The sequence below is a fragment of the Bombus pascuorum genome, chromosome 9 (genome assembly GCF_905332965.1).
Source record: "Bombus pascuorum chromosome 9, iyBomPasc1.1, whole genome shotgun sequence".
Classification (NCBI taxonomy): domain Eukaryota; kingdom Metazoa; phylum Arthropoda; class Insecta; order Hymenoptera; family Apidae; genus Bombus; species Bombus pascuorum.
In genome coordinates, this window is record NC_083496.1 from 6,072,889 (window position 1) to 6,086,620 (window position 13,732).

The 13,732-nt window shown below is 44.7% G+C and overlaps 1 protein-coding gene across 2 annotated transcripts in view; it reads right to left on the minus strand.

The window, feature by feature from the left end:
- LOC132910788 (uncharacterized) overlaps positions 1 to 13,732 on the minus strand; it is a 222,320-nt gene that overhangs the window by 105,145 nt on the left and 103,443 nt on the right. For both annotated transcript variants that reach the window (XM_060966791.1, XM_060966793.1), the window contains one exon: positions 9,949 to 10,093. In XM_060966791.1, the coding sequence (XP_060822774.1) occupies positions 9,949 to 10,093 (145 nt within the window). The remainder of the gene's footprint in view (positions 1 to 9,948; positions 10,094 to 13,732) is intronic.

The following is a 13,732-nucleotide window of genomic DNA, read 5'->3' on the forward strand; positions in this document are numbered from 1 at the left end:
CATAATACTCCACACGTATCATCCCTCATAACTTTCCGAAATTTGATCGACTCCGATGTAATCCTGATCGAGCGGAGAGCGCATGGTTTCATCGATCATTTGGCGCAATGTTAATCTTCCAATATCGTTAGTACTTAATTATCTTTTGTCCGTTCCGGTTAAACGAGGTCAGTAATTTTATATCAACGTCTAGTTACGATTCGTCCATATTTATTTCAATCGGAAATAATCCGGTTTTCGTCGTCGAAATCTGTTCTACGAAATCTTCGAACGTTACAAACATTTCGACTATCGATCTGGTCGACTGAATCGATTGATAAAAGACGGACCGAATGAGATAAAAATATAGATCAATGCACGACGTGAAAAGCAAACAACAACTACTCGAAACTGTTTCCCTTGTCGTGTCGTGTGTACTAGAGAGAGGCAGAGAGGGAGGGAGAGAGAGAGGGAGAGAAAGAAAGATTGAGAGAGAAGCAGTAGTTGCGAGAAATTTTAGTCAGTCGACGCCTCGAGCACAGGAATCGTTCGAGTAGAATGGTCGCGGGGGTGAGGTTCGATGTCAAGACGATTTCGTTTCCAACCCTTCGCCATTTCCAAGTGGGATCACCGAACACTGATCGCCGATTGTTTCAATCGGCTTTAGCCACCGGCGCTTCTCGACTTCTATCCCTTCTCTTTCCCCTCTTCTTATCCCGCCGTCCTAAACTCTATACAATTCAACTCGACTTCTGTCCGACGAAGATACGAGCTACCGGATTGGCGAGCACGCGAGAAAAGCCAGACGTCGAAATTTCCATACACAGCGCGAACTTTCCATAAGTATCGGTGTTCCGAGTATTTATTGAAATCTGCTGCTTTCGAAATCTGTCTGGACGCGATACGAGGGCTTGATACCGGAGCATCGATCCTGGTATTTCTACTAATCCTGCCTCCGTGCAATTCCACGTGATTCAAGCACGGTGAAATCGGCTGAATCGTAGCAGAGATCGCGCTAAAAGAGAAACAGCCGGTTCGGTAGATTATTCGTCCATGTTCTCCGATGGTTCAGACGGTCGACGCGTTTATTTCCGGAAAGAATCGCACGACGGTTTCTTACAGGCTCGAGTACATCCATATTCTTGGCGAAATACCGCGATATACAATTCCGAGGATGCATCGATGCGCTTTTACAGTTCCGCTCGCGGAATTGGGCGATTCGATTTACTTGGCCGCGAGAGCCTTTTATCCTATGCTCCTTGTACGTTTGCCAACGTTTTGCTCGCGTCCTAACCTCTTCGCGTGAGAACGCGCATACACGTTCCACGAAAACCGTCAGTGGGAGTTAGGAGACCGACAAACCTCGAAGAATGGGAAAAATCGAAGACAGAATGGTGAAACGCGCAGCGATGCCGTTGCTTCTCGCTCTCTCGTTTGAAATTACTTTGATCCGGGGGTCTGGAGGTTTCTTTTGTCTGGAGGATCTCTTGGTTATCAAGCCGAACGGGAGGAGAAATTCACCGGCAATTTCACACCGGTTCAACTGCCGGAACGAAAGAGAGGCGGTTTGATCCTGAAGTCACCGGTTCGAGCTCCAAGCGAAGCGGTACATCGTCATTTCCGGCAAAGTTGGACCTCGTTAGCCGTTCATCGAGCACTTCGATTCCTCCGTCCCTCTCCTAGTTCCTATCCTTCTTCGCCCCTTTGCCCCTCTACCGTTTCACTTTCTCCTTTTTTCTGAAATAAGCCCCGTTCGCTTCTCCTCGAGGAGGAGATTAAAGAATAGAAACCCCCGAGAGCAATCTTATTTTCTACTTTTTATTTTCTCCTTCTCTTTTTCCCCAAGAAATAAATATACCGATATTTCATCGAGTTTCGATATAACATCTTCTCCCTCGACGACACTTCGTCTAAATCTCGTCGTCTCTGATCGACTCTTTTCGTGACTGCTGCCTATTTCTCGTATTCCGCCACTTGTATTCCGTAACATTCACGAGTGGCATTTTGGCAGTTTCGTGCGATTCTTACTATCGACGGAACAGAGAACAAGGGGTTACGTGCAAGGTCTGTTCGCCAACGAAAATAATTATCTTGCTATTTCGACGGCGTTGTACCGAACGCTTTTCGCGATACCTCTATGCAGATCGACTTAAATACGATTGGGTTGCTACGCCCTGCGACCGGAACAACGTCGACATGGTAAGTGGAAAGATAATGACGGGAATAATTCCTGAGAAACGATAGCGTGACGAAAATATGGAAATATTTGAAATTCGTCCGTCGTTACGCTTGCGTATAATTTTTCTTCGCGAAGGCTGCGATACAGACGCTATTCTACAAACCGATTCGTTTTTCTCTCGTTTTCCAAATTTATGAAATTCCATTAGAAGATATGGAAAATGAAACGTTTGCATGTTTAATTGTTGTCCAAACGTTTGTTAACCTGTCGCCGATTCTATGAAAGATATAATGTACGTCCTTTATTAAAATAGTTTATCAAACGCGTTCGGCAGCGATCTGTGTTTATTTTCGAATGCGCCTCCCCCTCGAACGAAGTGTCGAAAGAGCCGGCAACATTTGTCACGCGCGATCGTTTCGAGTATTCGAGGATAACTCGATAGCGGAACACCGGCCTGGTCGATGGAATCCATTCGTTTTCAAACGTCAACTCCTTCGTCAGGGACCGACAGTATCGTCGACACGTCCGTAATTATCTTCGCTTTCCTATCCCTTGGGAAGTTCGTGGCAGAGCTAATTAACGTACTACACAACTCGGCCATTTCGCGCGGTGAATATTTTCGATGGGACGCGACGCGTATCGTACCACGGTATTGTTACCACCGTCTGTTTAACGCTATGTATCTCCTTTTCGTTTTTACATCGCCCAACTTTTAGCGATTTTCGCTTTTCAGTCAACCAGAGCGCCAGCGACGCGCGAGTGCACGACCAGAGTTCGTATAAATTTAATTTAAAAAATACCCGAGTCCCGATGCTTAATTACGCGTTCGCCGGTGGCATTTTTCGGCAGAAATTGATTTCCCCCTGCCATTCCTGGTTTCATTACTCGAACACCAGACCGCCCGGTTCTCCACCAAGCCATCCTTCGTTCCTCAACTTTGAAATTCCACGAAAGTTTCTTTGCCCGCGGAAGGCTACATATTGACGTTCATTTTTTCGAAACGATCGTCATTGGCCATCGTTTCCGGTACTTTCCGTGCACGAAATTCCAACGTCGCGAGACGAAAGTTCACCAGACCTAACTACTTGCTTGCTATCCTCTTGTAACTACTTTGGATCGATAGCGCAAAACTTTCCCCTTCCGACTTGATTTAAATTAAATGTCAACAGCTTGTACGCGACACTGACTTCCAACTTTTCTATCGGTGTCTCAGTCTCTCCGCTTCCCTTTCGCTCTATACTTTTATTTTCTGTTTGGTCGCGAGAAATACGCTTAACCGTAGCTATTAATCGTCACCCACTTTTACTCTTCGTTGATTTTCAGACAGCGTTTCTCAACAGGAAATGCACATCATCGTTCGGATTTCGTTGACGATACATTTGCTGACTGCAATGGATATTGTCGAGGTTATTAGATGTGAATACAAAGGAACGCGCGGATAAATTGTAAGGTAGAAAATATACATTTTAAATACCGAAGCGTAAATACAAAGTTCGGAATATAATTGAGCTGATCCAGATCCGCACGCCTGTTACGTCGGCTGACTCTCTACCTAGACCAGGCAACATACCGCGGGCAGGCTGGCGACCAGATGTCCGCACATCCTCACGGCGTACCCTCGATAGCCTCAGGGACCCATCATAAATCTTAGCAAATTCCAGCTAAGGTCCTTCAGGTCGAACAGACACCTCTTTAGTAATTCGTTGTCTAACAGTTTATTGTTCACTACGGGAAGATTCGGGAAATCGACCTTTTGTCACGTATGATGCTTCCCACTCACCACTTTCTCTCAGGGACAGTTAGTCCCTTCCTCACCCACCAACCTCGAAAATTAACCAATTACCAACGAAGCCTATGTCCCTCACTATCATAGCGAAACCCTGTCTTTAACGAATCAGCTCATCTCATATCCGTGGATCCACCCATCACAAGTTTTCCTCCGCAGCATCATTTTCATAGAAGTCAGTTGCTCTTCCGTTTTCGACCTTTCACCATTTCAACTTGCACTTAGGAATTACAATTACTCTCTATCAACTCATACTCATACATACGCACCAGTGAACTATCTTCGTTACAAAGTTGTTGGAATAAACTGTAACTTATAATTTGTTATATCGGTGTCATATTCAATTTAACTACCTTTATTATCCTAACCGAAATTGACACCGATATAACAAATTTAACTACCTTTATTATCCTAACCGAAATAGGGGATCGATCATTTCGCGGCGTCGATTGTCTAATCGTAACGAGAATTTGCGACTCCCGTTGACGTGCTTCCTCAGGATCGCGTCTCTCCGCGAGTGAACGAAACATCGCCTATCTACTGTTTATGGTTTGCCTTCGACGCAGTCTTTCGTCTGTATGCTGTCGATGGCTTCAGTGCTTGAGAAAACTAAAGACCAGATGTAAAGTTTTCTTAGAAGTGATGATCACTTCGACAAATATAAATTCCAAAGTCTTCGATTTCTCTCGCGACGAATGTCTCGCAACGAGAGACAAAATGTCGGACACGGAACAGAGTCCTTAGTGTGTACGATACGTTTTCATTAGCGCGTGCTAGCGGTATCGCGCGAAGCGAGCGTACCGAAGATAAGTGGTTATCTCTCGTTTCGCTTTCTTTTCTCTTACTTTCCAAGAGGTAGTGTTCGGTCGGAAGCTCGCGAGCCGGATCACGCTATGGAAGCAGGTTTGTCTTCGTCAAGACAGACGAAAGGAGCGGGAAAGTGGTAGCTTTTTAGAAAGCGCATTCTCCTGTCCGTCCTCTCGTGGAAACGATCCACTCAGCGCCAGAAAAGATGGTGCATTGCCGCTTGAAAAATGAATATCTTCAACCAACGGAGGAAGGAGAAAAAAATTCCAACCCGTCGACTGCTTTCGTTCGCCTCTTTCTAATAAAACGTCATACGAGAATTTATTTACTACCCCGCATTTCAGCCTCGGTTCTTCTTACTTCGAACGTTAAACCAAAGGCTTCAACAACTGCGGATATTTTAGTTTCAATGTTCATGCAATTCTGCACGTTTCAAACGTTTCGTTTGAGTACTACCGAGAGTACTTTTTTGTAAAACATCGCGAATGTCTCATAGCGTGGTTGTCGGCCTGTCGTCGATCGTAACCCGAGTCAAAATACCTTCAGTCTCGAACTATCTGGATACCGAAGTATCTTCTTAAAGATATCTTTCTTGGGTATTTCTCCTATAGCTTGTACGCTCTGATGGTACTTGTACAGGGAAGTAAAGGAAGAATGGAAGTAGAGGAGGTAACGAGGGGTTAAAATCAGCTACTGTCTACGCCCGCGGGATCTAAAGTTTCGGGAAACACGAAAATGGATAGTTAAGCCAGGTAGATCAGCCTGTCTAGAAACCTCGATGCAACTCAGCCCGCTAATTAATACCAATTTCGCTAATCCACGTATTTCTCGCCTCGCTGTTCAATGAAAAATATACCCCTACCTCCTTTCCACAAAAATCAATCTGCAATCTGCTACAATTCCCATCGAACGATATCGCGTATCGATCACCAAACAGAAATTTTTACTCCAATTCCGAATACGAATTTAATCCACCTTGATCCCTGTGCGATGCAGTCGAGGAACAGTTTAACCGGCAAACGTATATTTGTCGCCTCTAACACGGCTATTTTTGTCCCCTTTTCTTGCGAAACGCTGCGAGTCTACTTATACCAGGCGTAACGAACCGCGAACTTTATGGCAAACATTAATTAGATTAACGGGATCATTAGTTGTGGTCACGCGCTCTTCTTGAACCTTACGCGTCCCGTATCGCCGCAAATCCTAGAAAGCAAGGGACCCCGCGCATGGAACTCTGCCGGTCTATATAAACTAAACAAACAAGAAACGTATCGTGGATCGCCTCTGGTGGATCGCCTCTGGCCGCTGTCATATCGAGCGGATGTTCGACAACCTATTCGCGGAAATAAAGGAGGAAAATGCCGCTAACTTTGTCGAATTTATTTCAGAGGAGACTAAGAAACTGCGAAACTTTGCACCCCGGCAAATTAATCTTACTGAACGAACGACATAGAATGCAATAGTACACAGGTGTTCCGCACTTTCCGAAGTTCGTGCTTGCGCGCTATCGAAGCACGTATACATTTTCTATGAGTCATAGAAGAATTATCATTTTGCGGGAGAAATTGATCTTTTGCTGTGACTTTGTGACTTTATCGTAGCGTTCGAGCAAACACATGAATTTTTTGTATTCGATCGTAGAGGAAGATCGCCGTACACTGGGTTATATCCAGTGAAATAACACCAACGGCATGAAATGATGAGAAAAATACGCGAGTCGTGTCACGCGCGTGTTTTTAAATTCAGAAGAAATCCGTGAAGTTTCGGAATACTTTCTCTCCGTGCTGTATCCACGTTCCCAGGGTCCCGATCCGTAATAACATTGAAATTCAATCCAACGTGCCGCTCCATAAAAGTAAACTAACCGATAGCGTATTCCTGATCATCGTCTTTCAGTCTTGTTCCAATTTTCTCTTAATCTGTGAGCCTAGATCCGAGTAAAACGGCTGAAGTAAAGCAGATAATACGGCAAATTCCGTACGCAAGCTCTTGCGATAATACAACAGCACTACCGATCGTCGCGATATCGCGAATCCCGCACGTCGTTTTGTGCCACTTCTCGTTTAATCGCTTCGAGTACCGTATATCAAAACTGTCAGAAATAACTGTAACCGGCACGAAGAAAAAGATGTAGCTGTCAAAGAACGAAAGGAAACGCGGATAGAAATTGAAACGATGGAATAGACCGAATCATCTTCTTATTGCATTTGTCAGTTCAATTAGCGGAATTGAAAACCTTTCAATGAGAGGATATGTGAAACGTTTCCCTGTACTTAACATCGTATCGTTTCTGCCTTTCTTCCCTCCCCAATCCTTCGATAAGATTTCACCGCTTCTATGCTTCTAGCCCTTCTATGCTGTGTGTCACGTCAACGTTACAGGGGAGGAATAAGTTGTCCCTTTGGAAGTGGCAGCAACGAAAGGAATTCGTACGTTTCAAGGAAAGTAGCTATCTCTTTCGCGTAACATGAATTCTGGGGTGAAAAAGACGATTCTCCTTGACACAAACGTTTATTTCGCCATTTCGCGCGTCTATCCCGGCAACGAAGAAAACACGACGATATGCGATAGAAAGGTTCGACGTCATTTATTAGCGAGTAATTGAATTCGACCCTGTTGACAAATTTCTTCCCTTGCCAACGGAAATGTAGCAATTTAATCGCGATTTAAACGCAGTTTATTCGCAACAAATCATAAACTTATTATTAGAAGTGCGTGTTCCGCTGTTTTACTAATAACTCGGCTAACTTTCTACGCTAGTCACCGAGCCGAGTAAACGTCTAATTAATTTTAGCCCGAAAACTTGGCCGGTACGTTCCACGTTGGTAGAACGGCGTGCCGCTCGACGTTGTATGCCACGTAGTGATGTTTTTCGCGTTCTGCCGCTATCCTTTTCAACCGAGAGGAAGTCGTTCACGGAAGAAACGAGTTTCTGCCACGTACTTGGAGGGTGCGAGAGAACGCGCGTCAGTTATGAACGATGGAGGGGTTACAACGTTTCCGCGAAGAAATTACTTAGGCGTCGCATGCAACGTTGGCGGGCCGTGCGTGGATCGGTTGCTTCGCGGAAAGTGACTGCTAGTATTTCCACACTGCTCGCGATTTCACGTTCGTTTTACCGCCCTTTAACGGCCACGTTACCGTGCCATTCGCGTTGTTACCTTAAACATCGTTTACCATCGCGCTTCCGTTGCGCCACCAGGAAAACTCAGCCAAGGAGAAGGCGGTTGATAATGATGATGCAACGTACTCAGAAATTGTTACGAGCTTTTTTCAACGAAAGTGTCCGCTTTCCGAGCGAGACGATGATGCATCGTACTTGGAACTCGCTATAAATCGCTTCGACGAAAGTCATTGTTCAAGTTTTTACGCGTTTTCCCGTATAAAGTGTAGTTCGCGCAGTTTTGTATCCCTCCTCTTTCTTTTTTTTTCTTCTTCTTGTTTTTTCTTTCTTTGCTTTGCTATTCAAAAAGCTTCGGTAATGGTAATAATCATATCGTAGAACGGTACGTCAAACGATGAAAGTGACAAGAAAAATGCGAGGCGATTACTCAAGAAGAAAGATCAAGAGAGGTAGTCGTAAACTTTCGACGCGCCAGCAACTTCTGTAATTAAAAGCGTGTGCTCGCACACGCGCTCGATCGCTAATGGCTTTACGACGGAGCGGAGAGAAGGGAAGCAGACTGATGAAAAAACCTGTGGAAACTGGCCGATCTTCCGCTGTGCTAAATCTTAAGCAAACGAGGTTGAGAAGGATAAAAGTGTTCTGAACTATAACGCCTATCGATTTCTTTAACGCGAAAATGTCGAAGGGTCGTTGAGGTTAGGGTCCATAAAATGGATCTCTTGTATAATCATCTTCTCGTGGAAAACGATGCTAAGCTAAGAACTGCACGCTGAGTGTAATATATTTGCCGTTTAATCCAGATTTTGTAAGTTCCTTTTATACTTTGAAAATCTGGAATAAACTACGAGTATTAACGTTAAGACGTAGATAAAGATAGATTAAGTTGCTGTATAAATTTTCCTTTATTTTCACATCATGGGACGCGTCTCTTTAGCCTTAACTAATTTAAAACGTACCGTTCAGGCAGACTATGCAACACGTTGGACGAACGTGTAAATTATACCAATGCAGCGTTCGCGTAAAATTGAGAGGTCGCGATGAATAATTTTATAAAACATTGTCACGGAAAGAATCACAAGCCCGAATTAACTTGTCGTTTATCGTTTATAGTATTTCTGTCGCGATAAACGTTAGTAAGCACGAAATAAGTAACCACCGACGTACTAATTTCAACCACCACGCGATTTCAATCTAATTTAAATCGCTACTATATATAAGTAAAAGGATTCTGGTACGATCCATATCATCTACGATATCGATTTAATCGAAATAGAAGAGCGATCGTAGAAATTCTATACCGAAGCTAAGCAGTACATCTGATGGGTTTAAAATTACGTCGGACGGTCTGTCAGTCGACAACGGAACTTCATTTGCCAACTCCCTCTTAACTTTTCGTTGTTACCAGCACGTTCGCCGAGATTGAATGTTCTAGGGAGCTTAACGTTTTCGATTGCCACGTTGCTTTTCAATCTCATATCGCAGCTTCGAATTAGCCCCGTCAAACTTCTCCGCGTATCGAACCTTTGAATATCGCGCGATCGCTTACCACCGGTGATAAAAAAGTATGTATCATCGGCACCTCTCGACCTGCCTCTTCATAAAGAAATCCATCGGCATCGAGGGAGAAGCATTAGGTCCGACGTAGGGTGTGGGTCGACTGACATTGAAAAAAGGGGAAGTTGTTCGGTGTTTGAAGACGAACGGTGAATGGCTGAACGAACGGTACGACGTATAGATACACAGAGGCGCAAAGAACGAAATTCAGCGCGAGAGGCAAAGAAATTTACTTCTTTGATTGACATTCAAAAGGAACACTCGGCGCTTTCTTTAAGTTGAATTATGAATAGAAGGAGCATAGGAAAAGCCGACGAAACCTCCGAGGGAACATTTTTGAGAAGAGGCGGACGTAAATATTGACTTCCGGACTTACGGCCGTCTGGAAAATGGGGCGAACCCGTGGCGAACGCGTGGCATACGGCTTGCACTCGTTCGTTCGTGTGGGTTCGCCTGCATTCGCTCGATCGCCAAAAGTAGAATAAACTATGGTAATGATGCAACGTTTTCACTCACCGGCTCTCCATCCTGCACTTGCCCTCCCGCGCTTTGCAGTTGCTTTTGAAGTCCTCGAAAATCTGGCTGCACGATTTGCCGCGTAAACAGACGCTCAGCGCATGATTGCAGGTTGGCAGGGCGTCGATGGCGTACGGATCCTTATCTGGAACGAGCATCAAGAAGTTAATGCAATATTTTCAGTTCGTGTTTCCGTTGAACGACGGCTTGCTAAGTGGCAACAACGATGGGCCAGAAGTGTGGCAGGAGAATTACGACGCTTGGCAATTTCATGGGGATAATGAAAATATTGTCTGCGAGTATCTGACGTTCAGTTTGCTAAAGTTTTAAATAACATCGTTGCTGACGGAAATGAAATACCGAAGCGTGTTCCATTCTTAAAAAAAGAAAACTACTTTTCGAAAGAGATAATTACCGCCCGTGACGCGACGAGTGGAGGTAAAATTTAAACAGAACGGATGGACGAAAAATTCCACTAAAAATCTGATACACCTCTTTGCCCGCTCGAAAGAAACGAATAAACATGAACAGGTTACGCGTACATTGAGCTCGCGTTTGTTAAAAGGGCGCGGTAATTGGTGGTCGAGTAATTAAAAAATTCCTCGAATGAAATTACCGTTCGTTATTAGCAAGCGGAAAATTCATGGTACCGTTCGCAGCCCTAGAAATCGTGGCGAAATAAATTGAGGCTCTCCGACGTACAAATATAACGAAAAGACGTATCTGCGCGAAACCCAATGAAAAATAAAACAATAAGTCGCCGGTGCGGGCGCCTGGGTCTGGATAAAAAGAAGAATCAGAAAATAATAAAGGTATTCTCTTATCAAAGGGGGAAAGAAGAGTCCGGACGGGTGTGTTAAGAGGCGAGGAGAGATTTTTCGCGGATAAAGGGAAGAGGATCCGGAAATTTCCTGTGAATAATTTCAAAGACCACCATCCCTCTCCTCTTATTCCGCTCACGAATTCCGCGATAACAAAAACGATCACAATTAAACGCCGGATTAATTCATTTAAGGCCGAAGAGATCCGTAAGCGGATAGTTGAAGAAAAATGGATAAAAATCGGAGAAAGTAGAAGTCGAGTCGCAGCATTAACAATCTGCTTTGTAAATTAAGAACGGAGGTGAAAATGATTAGCAAACGCGCGTGAGATATACGTCAAAAAAAAAAAAAAAAAAAGAGTCGATGAAATAAGAATAATGGAAGATGGAAGGATAGATGAGCAAGAGCGAGGACCAGATAAAGAAAAGAATTCCTCTCGCGGAATCGACAGGAAAGGGGGGAGGCATTCTGTTAGCGTCGCTAAGAGTGAAAACGAAAAAGGAGAAAGATAACGAAAGAGGAAAGAGCGAGAAAGTCTGAGAAGGCTAGGGAATAGAAGGTAGTACGAGGCGGGGGAGGAAGGATCGCGGCTGGAACAGCGAGTGTGAGTGAAAAGAAGCGTATTGGGAATTATCCGTGAATCGTTCGAAAATGCTCAAAAGGCTCGACGGCCCGGACGAGCGAGCCCTCGGGAAAATGAACAATGGAGACCGTAGGAGAAGCCGCAATGGCGCGGTGGTTATATAAGAGGCCGCAGTCAAAGATATCGCGATCCTTTTGTTTCTTCCACGAGAGCCGCGTCCGATCCTCTCTTTTCATCGAAGGGAAATGTCCGGCTGAGTGGCACCTCGATCAAATTTTCTCGTGTCGTACGATGTCCGCTACAACTTCCGCTACGTTGCCTCCGCCAACTTTCCAGATAACTTTCCTACGATTAACCTAACCTCATCTGATACGTCACGAGCAGACCGCGACGACGCCGGCTAAATCTAAAGATAAATGTTTTCGATAGATTCGTTTCCATGGTAAAATTATCCAACGGACTAAACATCCATCAAGCATTCGATCGGTGTTAAATCGCGTTTCAGATAGTCGATACGCGTCGAATGTACTTTATCGGAAAATGACAATGACATATTAGGGGCGGCTGCGTTTTGTATCGATAAAATATTCATTAAATTGGTCCGCAAACGCGAAACGAAAGAGGATCAGGAATCGAGGACCGGTATTCATGGAACGTGAAAATGTTAGTTTCAAAAGAAAAACGGAAATGTCTCGAAAAGGAAGCAATTAAGAGAAAAATAAATTAAGGTCACGAGCCAAGATCTCACCGCCCGTGAACTCCGCCTTCAAATATAATTTTGCTATTAAAACAGGGAGAAGAGAAAGCGGAACTTTGCAGTAGGAACACTTTGAGCAAAGATTGACGGTGCAGGGAATTTATGGATGATCGACAAGGTTACCAAAGCATTCGTCAAACTGATATACCGAACTCTCGCACGAACGCTCTAGCGTCGACGTGCTCCACGTAACTGGAAATATAATTGCTCGCCAAATACGAATAAGATAGCGAAGGATGAATGTTTCAAGAGATGAAGAACGAAGGAGAAAACGCGAGCCATTGCGATCCTCGTGGCCGAAGGAGCAGGAATAATTTGGAAGTAATGAGTCGAGCAATTAGAAGAGTTTGGCCAGAATCTTAATTACATTTATCCCAGTGTATAAGCCGGCATGGTCCAGTGGAAGCCGGTCATACGGGAAAGGCAACGCGGATAATGAAAGCCCCGTGCCGCAGCCGCTACGAAAACCAGGAAGCTTCGGCACTTAATGAGATTAAATTCGCCCTCCTGCTTCGAAAAAAGGAAACGAAGAAAAGGGAGAACTGGCTTCCGGGTGGCGAAAAAAAGAAGCAGAAGGAGAAAGGAGGCCTGGCAAAGGCACGCAGCTCTTCCCTTTTCCCTCCGTTAAACGCGCAAAGATCCGCGCGTTTTCCTCCTCTCGAAGTCAACGTCAGTTCCAGAATCCAGTGAAAAGCAACGCGTTGTAGCTTATGCAGCCGAGGCCTTTGAAGCTTTCGACGGGGCATAAAAAGATCGCAAAAAGAACGAAGAAATCGGTTCTAAGCTTTCGCCTCGATGCGCCGAGCGTAACGTGTTGCATCTACGATCATCCGGCTCTGCCTCGCCACCTTCGTTTTTCATCCACCAGCTATACTGCGCCAGCGTTTCGACCGAATTAAATCACCTATCCTATTATCGAGTCGAGGGTACAAAATAATTAAGAGGGTTAACCGACACCGGCATTCGCGAGTATGTCCCGAAATTAGATACCTCGTTGAGAATTTTTAAAAAGAGAAGAGCGGATCGATGACCGTAACTCTATCTTGTATCAATCGAACAGAGAACAGAGAGATGCGATTTTTCACGGTGGACGTTTTAAAAAATCGAATGACCGCGGATGATGAATTAGAAATGGAGGAGCGAATACACGATGCGAGTACCGGGCACGAAAAGCGACCTTACATGACCCAGTTGTGAACGAGCGGAGTGACATGCGAAAAAATAGATAAGAATAATTGTATTTCCAATTTTCCTCGGTCGAAAGGTCTAACCAAGCAAAACCGAGTTAAAATAGAAAATATGTAGTTACTGACGGCAGACGTGCCGGTCGATCCAACCAGAAAGCGTATTGCTGAAGGGGATCGTGGTAAAAAATATCCGACTACAAGTTCCGTGCTAGTCGAAAGGCATTCGGATAATCTTGCTCGTGCGAAGGGGAATCACGGAGAATGCGAACGGTAAATATCGTCGACGATTTCTCAGGTAAAGACGAACGGGACGGATTCCGGTTTCGAGGACGCTCGAGCTTCGACCAACGTTCTCGTTCTTCCGGCTGGCGGCTTGCTTCGAGTGCGTACAACGCCAGATAGAAGTTAAGGTTAAACAAGAAGCGAACGATGGGAC